This window comes from Fusarium odoratissimum, assembly GCF_000260195.1.
Source record: "Fusarium odoratissimum NRRL 54006 unplaced genomic scaffold supercont1.1, whole genome shotgun sequence".
Lineage (NCBI taxonomy): Eukaryota > Fungi > Ascomycota > Sordariomycetes > Hypocreales > Nectriaceae > Fusarium > Fusarium odoratissimum.
Window position 1 is genome coordinate 4510681 of NW_022158687.1, and position 13486 is coordinate 4524166.

Genomic DNA, 13486 nt, shown 5'->3' on the forward strand with positions numbered 1-13486 from the left:
CTTCCCCTCTCCAGAACCGTTGCAGATTTTACCGTTGGGGGCCGCACCCGTTCCAAGATATGCTCACACTAGTTGAACTTACGGCTCACTGCAGTACCTAATGCTAGTCCAGTGGAGGATTCGACAACTCAGCAGAGGACATGCATGTTTCGCCGTGTTTTTGCTTGCGAATATTGTCCCGTGACTCTCTTGTGCAGGTTTTAGACCAGAGATCCATCCTTTAGGTTCGTTTATGGCCATTGTTAGTGGCCGCCCGATCACCACCAACCATATCAAAGAACGACACGTCTTGCATTGATCTCGATCTTCAACTTTGCATAGTTGACCGCTTGTTCGACTAACCCATCTTTTCCTTAAATAACACTACACTGCACTACACGACGGTATAGTTCGACCAGGCCGTGGAGAATGACGCTGACTTGAGTAAATCCGCATATAGGGTAGAGCATGGTGTTTCAAAGCTATGCATACGCCTTACTGTATCACCCGCTAAACAAAGGCCAAGAATATTAATCAGACGAGTTGACTGTGATTGCAGGCACAGTAGTTTGAGACTAGTTCATCGCAGCCTTGTTATCGTCAGTCATCATATGTTGATGTTCATCAGATAGACCAGGTTATGACATGGATGTGCTCCCGTCCTACACCAACGAACACATGATCTGCAACACATCAGCTACATCCGCTCTGTAGACGTCCTGTCATTTCTCCACCACAAATAATACGAAGGCGCATCTCTCACCAATTCCCGTATCTATCTCCGAGCTCCTCAAACATGTCCCTAAGAATGCATACGATAATAGCATGTAGACCCTAAAACCTGAACACCTGACAAAATGTCGCAGGTTGTTGATCGACAGCATATCTAGGACCCGCAGCGGGCCGATCTGATACAGAGTCGCTAGCAAACAAACCCTGTCTCTCGAAGTCGAAGCTCCCTGCAATCTATCATCCATCGCAAGGCGCATGTCTGAGTTAAAGCCAAGGACAATCAGGTGTACATGCTCTAGATGCTCAACCAACAGACATACCCTGACGCCTGATAACTTCTATAGCTAGATGTCGATCATGATATGATGATCTAACAATACGCCCCCGTCGCATCATGAACTTGAGTTGTCCATGTTCGTAGCCAACAGAGAACTGGAGAATCATAAGCACATCATGCAAGCTGACGTCTGCAGAGCGGTGTTTTGAACAATGCAACTGCAAAGCTTCATAACAGTGCATAGAGTTGCTCGATGGATGTAACGAAACACGCCGAGCTCTCCGCCTCTTCAGTATCCGCATGGTGTATCCCCCCTTCAGGCTGACATGAAGGGTCCTTGCGATTAAGCACGTTGCCTAAAGCGATAGGGCCGCAGGTAGAGCGGCCATGCCACCCCTAGAGGCCAAGCTATGTAGGCGTCACCACTCACGGAAAGGACTGCGAATCGAGTTCTGAACCAAGGGTTCTTTCGCATATTGGCCGTAACCGTCTTGAATTCACCCAACTCCATTGTCTGGTGCGGTTGTACTTTAGATATGCATACATATGCACGCCGAGATAGAATACCTTGATCGGAGAGAGCACACCGTTACTAACGTGGAAATAGCTGCATGTTTGATGAGCAACTCGTGTTGACACGCAGCTCATGGTCCCATTACAAGGGACCGTACCCGCTGATAACCTTGCGAATCATCACCACGTGCAGTTACGGAGGTTGCTTCTGGGTGGGAACTCATAACAACCTGCAGGATATAGGTGAGCCAAGAGATGATGTAACCGAGGTATCACGACAGCCAGAGGGAATATCACGCCCATATCACTGCACCTGGATAAGAAGCACGTATATGTTACAAGTCGAGGCAGGTTGCTGGAATTCGAATCCACATATCGATATCGAGGTTGAGAGAGAAGGGTAACGAATTCCGACGGAAACTTGTTTCGCTCAGCACCATGTTTCATAGCGTGGGCGGAAAAACTTGTGTGTCTCATAATCCAACCCCCCAATTTGAAAGTCGGGTCGGGTCAGGACAGTAGCGACGAAAATAATCGGTAATATTGGACAAACAAAGAGTGACAAAAGAGTCCCGTCACTTTGGGCGAATTGGGGTTACATCGTTGGATCGATGGATGTTGCTCTCCCCTCAGGGACTCAATTAAAGACGCCACCTACAACTGTTTGTTCCAATCAAGCAACGTGATGGTCATTCTCACCGCCCACTCAGCAGTCGTCGCTGTGCCAAATGTAGCCAAAAATATCAAAGTCAACCTCGCATCATTTCCCCAGTACAGGGGGCCGGACATTAGCAGTCCGCTCGCGAATAGGTAATTGATGTGCTGTTCAGTAGTGATCGCCAACCCTTGTGCGGCTGGCTTTGAGATAAAGGTCGAGACCAGATCCAGTGGAGGCTGAACTATTGAGGGCGTGCCGTCGCGCAGTGCAGGGAGGCTATCTCTCGTTAGGTGACATTATCTCAGGGAGGGCAAGCTGAGCAGCCTCAATGTCAATTGATTATCGGCTGAGCATGAGTGTCAACATGTCTGTCTCGGAGCAAGGAGCACGTTGAAACTCTTCAACAATCGATCAAACACAGACCATATGTTCTGCCCGAGAATGATTTCCCCATCCGTGCACCTGCAATATCGCAGTTCGGAATGTGGGAAAGGGGCTCACGCGTATGAAGCTGACGACATGAGCCTGAGACAAGACAAGACAGGGACTTGAGGTACAGGACATTGCTGTATTCGTTTGTATGTCCGTCAGAATGATGGACACGAACAGGGATCGTCAGGGGACGCCACACAACAGCAGCCATCGTCATATGTATCCCCTGACTTCCACGTGGAGAGGGTGCGTGCCCCTGGGGCCTGTGGCTTGACAGCCCTGCCTCTAAGCTGAACAAGAGCCTTGTGGGCTGTCTAGGCTGTGATGGTAACGCTACAGGTGGTGTGGTCCATTTGGTCGCTGTGGCTTGCTGCTGAACTTGGAGAACCAATTGTTGTCTGAAGGGATGTGGCTTTGACCTCGTCCCAATGGGCCCTTTGTCTACGGAACGAGAATATTGCCAGCTCTAGCGTTTGCGTGTTCCTGACCTGACCTGTCGTAAGCTCGTTCTGTGCCGGCAGTGCTATAGACTGAGACATTGTAGCTGAGAGTCTAGCTTAGCAGGTCGGTCAACTTTATTAGAGCCAACTAACAGCATCGAAATGTCACTGACATGATCGCCGACTTTTAGTCAAAAGTCGGGAGACTCTCCCGACATGGAGGTCCCGACGGTTGGTCGGTGGGCGACTTGCAATGAATGCAAAGGAAGTTTCTAAACTGACTAGAAACCGAGATATTGGGTTTGGTTTTGTTACGCTAGACGGAGACGGGCCAGTAAATGGGCGAGAAGCTACGGTACTTGTTCTCGATGTCAAGCCGTCGGCACTATTTTCAAGGCGAGAGGACAGAGTTCTCACAAAAACCAGTTTTCAACTCGTGGTTACCCGGCTGAGGCGTCAAGTACGGTTCCGCCAAGTCTCGTAAAGTCCGACCGCCTGGATGAGTTCAACGGTTTGTGGACAAGCCGCCGGCTGGCTGAAGACATGAAGCCCCTAAGCCTCATCTGGAGCCGAGGCACGGCGTCTCCGTGATGTCTGATGTGCAGCATGACCAAACTTGACTGTGAGTGGCCCGAGAAACCCCAAACACACTTGAGACGGGTTGCGGTGATCTCTGTTCCTTGTCAGAAATGCGACGGTGTCAATTGGTCTGAAAGGAGCGGCCGCTTTCTCATCTCGGCAAAGCAAAAGGCAACGGCAACCTAAAGGGTCAGAGTACGTTACCAGCACGGCGGAACGGACATTATGTTTGGTACGTATCTATGCCAGAGTCCGGAGAAAACTGCCGAGAAGGGCAGAATACTCGCCAGCGGTGATGGTTCTGCGTCAGATGACTCCAACGTACCAATAATGTTAGAGATATTGAATGTTCAGGGTAGTATCAGAGGAATCACTCAATGATTGATCGCTGCAGGCATTTCTTCCAACAGGTCCAGCCAGTCAGATCATAGACTGATCAAAGATATCAGATACGGTGAAACCTATCAATTCAAAAGCCGAGTCCCGAAACTGATCGGATCGTCCTTGAACTGTAAGCAGAACAACGAAGAGTTAATCACTTGCCTCTTTTTAAACCATGATCTTCATTATCGGGTCAGAGGGTTCTGACATGAAACGGACAACAGGGCGGAATTGATGTCAATGAAGATCACATTTTCAGCAACACGGTTCCGCTCAGGAATCAATCGCAATGGCGGTATCCATGATTGCCATCCAATTTGCCACCATTCCCACTTTCTGGATACCCCCAAGGAAGTCGGTGAAGCAGATTTCAATCAGAAACCCGGCGGTCTGGAACTGACACGGGGTCCTGGGTCTCATCTCAATAATAACCCCAGATTAAAAAGGAAATATGGAGAGGAACAATCGGAAGAAGAAAGGAAAGAAAAATCTTACTGCTAGTGTGACACACTCACCCCTGGTTTCCAAGTAGCTGATACTGTACAGTGGATGGAGATCACCACCTCAAGGAGGACGATATCGGCACAAGTTGGGATGAAACTAGGCATACTGTACCCAGCCTCGTCATCAATCATGAAATGATCAGCCGTATAACGCAGCCTAAAGGCCTCCAAGGCTCACTGCACAACTGCCCTAATAGCCGTTGGGACCGTCTGTTTGCCGCTAGTGCTGAGTTTGCCACCACCCGTTCTTTTAGTCAGGGGCACAAAACAACCCCGACGGCAAATTATTTCATTAATTGAATTATGTACGAGGAAGGGGCTTGCATCTGGTCCGTGTTTCTGATTATTGAGGCTGAATTGAATTGTCTTGTGGAGATAATTATTGTTCGAAGGGATGAATAGTTCAGACATCGCCAATGCAGGGTCCAGGGATGTAATCTCCCAACAGAAGTACGACATAGGAGAAGGGGTACGTCGGTCTGCAGGTATGTTTGTACAGTCAGCAAGGCTGCCGTGCTCCATTTCTTTTTTCAAAGGTCTATTGAGTGCACGTGCACAATAGTTACCAGCTGGAAATTTACTGATGGCAAAAATAAATAAAAATTACAGGGGCATTGCCTGGCGCCTCAGAACAAAGACGGAGAAAAAACAGAACCAGCTTGCATGCACACCCCTTTCAGCATGGACCAAATGAGATACTCAAACCTCATGTACCGACCGTTGCTCGGTACAGTCTCAGTGGATATGAATATTATCGTCCACTACTATTGAAGGAGTAGACGCTCAAGCCCTGTGTTGGGCCGTGTAGATGCCCAAACCTGCTCACTGACGGGATGTCGTGCATGATGTTTCTGATGACTGTTGTCCGTGTAAGTCCGTTGCATCATAGACAACTCACACAAAGACCCGGCATATGGATCAGAAACGATGGATATCATGCAAGTTTGTCACCTTTCCTGCCCCAGCGCGTTCCTACGTAAGCGTCTAATCGGCCAACACATTCAAAGGCAGTGGGTGCAAGTGCCCGTGTTGGCTTAGCTATAGCGGTAGTTTATTAGCCTCTAGTCTCTACGCAGGCTCCGTCTCACAAGTGCAGCAGCTTAAAAATAAAAGTGAACCAAATTGGCGGTAAGCTAAGAGCTAATGTGACATCTCCGAAAACACCATTTTCAGCCAAGCCACAGACGGACGGGAACCAGAAGACACACGTAGCATTGCTCCGTTATTTCATCGAGTCCGAGCTTGGCTCTAGAATCAAATCCCGACCCTCGAAATTTCCAAAGAATATTCTACGAGATGGACCGGGCTCTTGTCGGTGTGAGGTGAGGTGATCCAGAATGTCCTCTCGGTAATCGAAGGTCATCCATGCTCTGACGGTGTTGGCCCTGACGCCTCAGTCGGCAAACGATAACGCCAACCATGACACTTTTTTTTCACGACATCCATGGTCAAAGTGTGGCACCTCATTCCACATCCACAGCCATGGAAGCCATGGAACGTCCATAGAACAATTCTAATCAAACCCACATACAAAGTTACAGTCCACAGCAAGCAAAGAAAATAAGGCCATGACCATCTGTTCGGAAGTTTCGGAGCTATTGGACTTACACGGGCCATTCATGAATCGTTTGGTTCTCAGGTTTCTTCTTTCAACCCGAAACCCACTCTCAACTCACAAACATGCGCTCACCAGGCTCATGGAATTGCGGCATGTGCTGTGCAGCAGATATAGGACCCCTATGACTTCATTACGATGATCTTTGACCGCACTCAGCGTGATATCGCGCCCTGAGCGCTCGCTTCGAACGCACAGTCACAATCGCGGTGAGATGAGGTCTTTTTGATTAGGTCTACGGATACAGGAGTGGGATTAATAATAAAAGCGAGCACAACAAAGAGAGCGAAGCGAGATCTGCTACATACATAAAATAATGGGGTCAACCGATGGATGGTCAGAGTGGAGGTTTCATTTCACCTTAAGAGCATGCATGCCTTGAATACGAATAAGCAGACCTTTTTTTTTTTTTTTTCTCTCTCTACTGTGGGGGTTACAAACAACGTTGACCGCACACCGTTAAATGCTGAGCCTCTATGCCAAGGCCCAAAAAAAAAAAAAAGAAGAGACATGCAATGCATGGGTCTGCGAGTTGTATACCGCAACGTTGCCGGCACAGTCGGGATTAAGGTCAGAACTGGACAACAACATCGTCACAAGGCTAAGAGTGTGAGTCATTCAAGACCCCAGATGTAGGCAGGTATCAAGCTACTGGGGGCACAGAAGTGCATGATGGGATTGGGGAACACAGTTGGCAGGCAGGGATACAGATCCGGAGTCTGGGTTGGGCAGTGTCACCTGCGAACCACTCAACATCAAACCCCGGTGTATGTAACGAATACATTGCCGTGTAATGTTTTGAAGAGGTTGTGTAAGTGACCGTGAATGTAGGGCTGCAGACTGTATCCGTACCGAAAGAACAGAAGAGGAGGGAAGAAAAGAAGGAGGCGGCGGCACAGCAATACCACGAGACATTGATGCATTCGATATGCCCCGGCGAAACAGATCTGTAAGAATAATACCATGCTTTGTAAATGGCTTACACGGCTTAGCGGTACTATTTTTGTCTTCTCCGTCAGTTGAAGGAGCCTCGTAAAACCACGTCTCACTAAGCAACATGACACGGGAAAAAACGTGTTGTAGCCAGGCACAGGCACGCAGATTATGGTAGTCCTCATTTACACTTTTGGCCTTCTCAACTGTCGGGAGAACAAACGTCAAAGCGAAGGTTTTTCTTCACCATCGGTTAGAAGAGCACTGGAATGCTCGGTACGCTTCTACCGAAGGCGGCCCGCGTCCTGAGCCCGCCAGACCAATACTGCACCTCTGTTCTCTGTTAAAGTTTTCTACGACACATGTTTGAAAGGTGAAGTGCGTCAGAGCCTCGCCAGCCGTGGTGCCTAGGCTTACGGAGAGTTCTGGGTCGCGAAACCGGTGCGATATGCCGAATACCAGTAGAAGCAGGGAGTAACCTGAAACGAATACGTTTATTTTCAACGACGGCGAACGCACTACTAGTCTACGCCGTAATAGTAAGATAATCAGGTGGCATTTCCGATATGGGAAAGAAATTACCCTCCATTGCTTGGCCATAGACCGAAACATGCCAACTTGGACAGACAAACACGTGTTGTTACACGCCAGCGTTAGGTTGTATTGCGGTATGGATGGTATGGTATCGTGTTATCGATCTGAGACTTTTTTTGGCACCAACAACCGAGACATGGGAGCAAGGGAGATGATCGGTCAGTGTAAGTTAAGTTATGTTAGAGGTAAAAATTCGTATGACACCAACGTAACTATGGATATTCCCCCCGCAATCGAAATAATTGTCTTTGGGGGTCTGGACTGCATCTATCAGACCGACAGCAGCATTAAGGCCCAAGTACGGAGTATTAATGCAGCTCCTAATTAGTTCGATAGTTGATGTATATCGGTCAGTCAATATCATACCCACATACCAAGTTGCTTCTTTTCAGCGGTCAAGATCTCGCCTGCAGACATGCCTGCATACTCAGCCCTAATCAATGTTGTTGAGAAAGAGCCAGTAAGCTGACGATGGAAATTCGCAAATTGGGTTTCCCATTTGTGTGTGACATGAACCAAGCGGTGACAGAAAACCGCCGCCCCTGGTCTCAGCTTTTCCAGGGCGTTTGGTTTGGTGAGATTGTGTCTATTTTTTACCAACGCTTCATCTCAACTCACATGTGAACGGGGGCATGACAGTCAAGGTTCAGGCTCATGGACCACCGAAATTGGACGTCATTCAACGAGCATCAAACACCCTGGGCAGCATACCCACCTGAGAGGGAGCCTAGGCGAGGAGGGCTAGAGCGTAATCTCAATCTTGTACAATTGGCCAGGGTGAAATTCTTCGAAAGCTTCCATGCGACGTTCTATACCAGGATTTGCTGTGGAACCCCCAACAAAGAACCAGCCTTTCTCCAGCTTCACCTGTTTCACACTGCTTGGCTGACGAGGCCGTCTAAGCCGTTCTGCCAGCCAAGATGGGCGTCGACCACTGCATCTTCCAATAATTGCCTGTTTTGTCAAAATGAATAACGCTACGAAGGTGATGGCTGCCACGGAGAAGATAAAATCAAACGGCTCGGTAACCGGACTCGTTGGAATGAATCAGTACATACTTTACTTACTGGCTGGTCTGGACTTGATTTTCGCTGTAGATTTTTGACGTCGACGGGTTTCGTTTTCCTGAGTTGCCCTCCTTGGAGAACTAACCTAGAGGTTTGGTGCGCCTCCACGGCGGAAGCCGGTTCCTAAGATTTACACTGGCGGTTGATAGCGCTGGGCCAGAGTACACGCCGGCTCATGATACTCGTGGCCTTTGGACGCATCAATTGGATACCCAGTACCGGTAACAGTCAGTTTTGAGTTGACTGCATCGAATATCACATCTACGGGCTGCTGGTTGTGCTACATTGGCAGCCTGCTAGGCAGCCCAGCTGATCTCTCGATATCCAATAGAAGGTTGATAATGCGCCGTAGGAAGCAAGGAATCGTCATAATGGGCATTTACAAAGTGCCCCCGTTATTGCTTTTTTGGGGTCGGCCGGCATTCAAAAGTCCAATGGGCGTGTCGTACAAGCAGATGATTGAGAGTGTCGTATTGGTAGAGACTAGGCTGGGCATTGAGAGTAAACTGCTGTGCTGTACGAACTAATTGATGCACATTTGCATCTGCAGCATCGGTGAGGACAAACACAATACCTACCCAGTAGAGACTGAAAATGTGGCCGAGCACATTGCATTTGTGCTACTGCATGCACAGGGTTCAGGATGGGTATCAAGAGACAGCATGTAATTAATTGTGAGTTGCAATATTAATTAATTATTGAATGAAATGGTGGATTTTACTGAATTACTGGGCGCTTTGTTGTGCGACAGGGGGCCGATTACTGATGACTTGGCTTGATTGCTGTAAAGGGACTCCATGTCTTGTTATTCTATGCCATCGACCGTTTGCTTGTTTCAATTTCCGTATTTCTATTTTTTGTCACTGTCCGTTTTAGCAAGAGGCTTGCCAATGAAAAGGAGACAATATAGGAGGTGTATCGTATTCTCTTACACCGCACCAGAATAGCTGGAGAGAAAACCCAAGGCTCGGCTGTCAATTGACTGCCCGCTTGCTTCAGGTGTCCGGCGGGCTCTGGTACCTAGGGCCAAAGTACCTCGACTGACGTATCTACCTCGTACGAGAGAGCCTTAGCTCCATCCTGACCTCCATTTCACATTTCAGCGTGGCATGGCCCACGGCATGGCATGGGTATAGGGGGTGTGTCCTGGAGCGGGTCCTCATCATCTCCTGGAGGGCTGAGGGCGTGCAAGCACACCCCCTAATTCTCTTCTCTGCCCCCCCTGTCTCTGTCTCCAAGTGGTGCCCTGTGTCTTGCGCCCTGGCTGCCCTGGCTGGGCTGCTTCACCTCAGATTACCTTTTGGCTCGGAGCTTGAGCTGGGCTGGAGGCACAAACCAAACACCAGACTGCCCTGGCCAGGAATATTAAAAGGGCAGCGACCTCCCTCTTCCCCACGACCGATCATTCACATCATCAACTCAATAAGAATCTATTCAGGCATTCACTCTTGGCCTCTACTAGCTCACTTACATCAACTCAACTTACAAGCACTCGAGCACTTACACAACAACTACCACTACTACTTACTACTACTACTGCCACTACTTGATCGATACACTCGGATCAACTCAACCACCAAACAACATCTACATCTGGAACTGAGCCATCTACACTCGGTTCTCAAAATATATCAACAACTACTACTCGAAGCTATATCTTCAAACTACCATCAACATGCCTGCTCAACGACCTTCGCAGCTTCCTCCCTGCCCTGGCCCCCCTCCCAACCGACCTCTGCCTGCTCTTCCCAAGCGAGGTTAAAGCATATCGACAGTATCGACAGTTAACCAGCATGTGTCTTGGGTTTCAGCCTCTTCTCCGGGATCACGCAACCACCAATACATGACACCAACAGGCAGGCACTTGGCTTCAGCTCTTCTCGTCGTCGGTTACACAATGGCAAAGGACAAGGTTCGCCCGGCTCTTGCGACCTCCCGCGCCGCATATGCACATGCGAACTACGACTGAACCCCTATATGCACATAATCTATCATAATCACTCTGGGTTTTGGTATGCAAGCCGCCTGCATGCAAAATACTACCGCTTTTCGACTGGTTCATCCGTCAAATCAGACAACCTGCTTTTACCGGATCTTCCTGGCCACTTTTGCCCAGGCATTTCGCGACCCGGTCAATTCACCAACTTCGTCCCTTATGGCTGGACCGACCGGACTCTTCAACTTCACTTCTTTGCGTGCGCCCTTCACTAAGCGCATTATCGTTACAATACCCTATATTACACTATCTAATAACCCTTTTACCCTTTCTCTACTTCGTTCATCACTATTTGGGAGGAATTTGTTCCACGGTCTTTCAAGGGAACTGTATCAATAGACAGGCATTATCACGGCGTCTCACAACATACACCGCATTGTTCCACTATCTTTGGCATTGCGCGCATGTGGGCTTATTGTTTTTATGATGAACACGTTGGTTGGGAACATAGATATCATTTGGGATGGGGGTTGGCTATTTACACCCGATTATCCTCTGGAGCAAATGGGATTACCTTATGTTTATGTCCACTGATCACTCAGTGTTGACGGAAATGGAACGAGATACCAGGATACTTTTTACGCGAACTCAATCAAACTTGAAATTGCCCCTAAACAAACAAGATTCAAAAGAGTGACCTTTGTCTCGCAACGATAACTTGGTATGGCTTCCCTTCTTTTTTTTTCTTGCTTCCCGTGTCTCTCCTTTTGCGAATCTCCAGACCCGAGAATTGCTTGGCGGACGGACCACTCCAGGGCCTGATGCCTTACAAAGCGAAATGTCAATTGCGTTGCTCAAATTACCATGTCCCCCTGTCTCGATAGCGCCTCGTGATCTTTAGTATCCTTGTCCAGTAGCTCCCTTGCATCGTACAATCTTTGTCATTGTTCATTAACTTATGCCTGAGCTGGGTTTGGCTCATGGGCATTGCCAGGCACAGGCACAGAAACAGCAGTTCGCTTCCCTACATAGCAATTCTCACCCTTTGATGCCTACGCCGCGCTTCTGCAGCGTCGATCCGAACAGCTGACGCTCGCCTCAACGACAACTGAAACTTACAGGGCCCCTTTACCAGGGGAACCTGACTGCTTGCGCAATACATTACTGCGGCTGCCCTGAAATATCTAATGATAGTGGTGATAATTGCCATGTACTATCATGTCTTACCCGTCTTCAACTGCGGCCGGACATGCCGTGGCTTACAAGGTAAGAAACCCGGCGCTGATCGCCTCCTATTCCCCAAGTTGGAGATGTCACCGGGGTGAGGGGCAGACAAAGACAAGATTCATCAAATCGTCATCTTTTAGAGAGAAAAACTCGTTCGCTTCGCTTAGTGGTTCCCCTCGAAGTGTGATCTGATCTCCCCCTAAAAGAGCGACCTAACGTTAGTACAAGGTACGGCACACTCTAACTCTTGGTGCGGAATGGCATCGGAATTAGATCCAATGACAATCCAGAAAACATTAGTGTTTTTCTTTGTCTTTTATGTCCGGCCCTGAGCCGGCGCGACGCCAGTGGGAGCCTCTCAGCCTTCACAACCGCAATTGGTTTGTTGGCCGACCCTATTCAAGTTGGTTGTCATCGATTCCTAAGCAAAGAGTGAGACGGGCTGATAGTTAGTTGGGTTCCAAGTCCGAGGTCGAGAGCTAGCCAACAGGCTGGGATGATTCATGATTGGTACCAGCTGAAGGTGAAGAAATCCAAGTTCATGGTATTGGAGTCTTTGGCTTGTAGTAGTTTGCTTGCTTCAATTGTTTGGCTCTGCCACTCTCACAGTGAGAATCATTAAAAAAGACGACCGTGCACATCGAAAATGATGAAACAGGCGGTCACGCCCATCAAAGCTATGAGGCTGCTTATCTTTGACATATTTGGATCGTCTAATCGCCATGTGGCGAACATGGCCAAATCTTTTGCTCCATCACCTCGTCATGTTCCTGTGCCTGTCTCAGAAGATTGACGATCGCTGTCAATGTCCGTTCTGTTACCGCTTCAGGGGTACGGGTGAAGATTACCGACAAAGCCCTGATTGTCCGTCGAAATTAGGAGTTGGACGAAGATCACTCGTTACCATCGGCCCAATTACGCAATGGATGAATGGCACAAGCTAGCTGTAGTGAGCAGTGATTAGTGGTGCCTCAATACCTATACTTCCGCTCTGCTCTGGCGGTTGGTGTAAGTTTGTTGGTGAGACGTTCCGATCGATGTGGCTCATATCGACCACTAGTATTTGAGAGCAGTTGTTGAAACACCAACGTACATACCGTAATCATTCAGCCCTTGTTCATCTTATCTATCTCCGAAACTCTGGGTTCTTGTTTGACATTGGTTCAGCCAACAGCGAAACAACACTCTGAGGGTAGGTATGCAGATCAGACCTAGTTGTCAAAGTATGTATCCCGGATAGGAATATGATATTTCTCCAAAGTGGGTATAAGTGGCTTCAGGGACTCAGAACGAGAGAGTCAGTCATTTTGACCAGCCAAAGCCGTTTCCATGACATGAAGAGCCAATGGCAATGATATGCCAGATCAAGATAGTCTTCGGGCTCGAACCTGGCCGACAGGACGGGAGGCTGTATCATGTTAAAGCCCGACCCGATGGTGTGAAGGCTAGACAAAAAACAATACAGATAGCCGGTTCGAACTACTGAGAGAATTTAGAGTTCTGTCGTATTAAACTTAACCCTCACGATGCAGTATTTTGTCACCTACAGACGAATTATGGAGTAGAGGGTTCCCGCTATGATACTGGGCGCGAAAATCAATCACGTGGCTACGCGCTGTC

General features: G+C 48.5%; 3 protein-coding genes across 3 annotated transcripts; all 3 read left to right on the forward strand.

The window, feature by feature from the left end:
• Positions 1 to 1201: 1201 nt before the first annotated feature.
• On the forward strand, positions 1202 to 2305 carry FOIG_01570 (uncharacterized protein). Its single transcript, XM_031198537.1, has one exon. The coding sequence runs from the start codon at positions 1600 to 1602 to the stop codon at positions 1903 to 1905; it is 306 nt and encodes a 101-aa protein (XP_031074304.1). The 5' UTR covers positions 1202 to 1599; the 3' UTR covers positions 1906 to 2305.
• Positions 2306 to 4442: 2137 nt separating this feature from the next.
• FOIG_01571 (uncharacterized protein) lies at positions 4443 to 4988 on the forward strand (the record flags this gene model as incomplete). Its single annotated transcript, XM_031198538.1, has 2 exons — positions 4443 to 4491; positions 4538 to 4988. 2 exons carry the CDS (start codon positions 4443 to 4445, stop codon positions 4792 to 4794), a joined length of 306 nt encoding a protein of 101 aa, XP_031074305.1. The 3' UTR covers positions 4795 to 4988.
• Positions 4989 to 10378: 5390 nt separating this feature from the next.
• On the forward strand, positions 10379 to 10672 carry FOIG_01572 (uncharacterized protein; the record flags this gene model as incomplete). The annotated part of the gene is made up of 2 exons (XM_031198539.1): positions 10379 to 10460; positions 10488 to 10672. The coding sequence occupies 2 exons, from the start codon at positions 10379 to 10381 to the stop codon at positions 10670 to 10672; spliced, it is 267 nt and encodes an 88-aa protein (XP_031074306.1).
• Between the last annotated feature and the right edge of the window lie 2814 nt (positions 10673 to 13486).

Coding starts and splice junctions, on each gene's coding strand:
- FOIG_01570 (XM_031198537.1), top strand. CDS start 1,600: ATGTTTGATGAGCAACTCGTGTTGACACGCAGCTCATGGTCCCATTAC.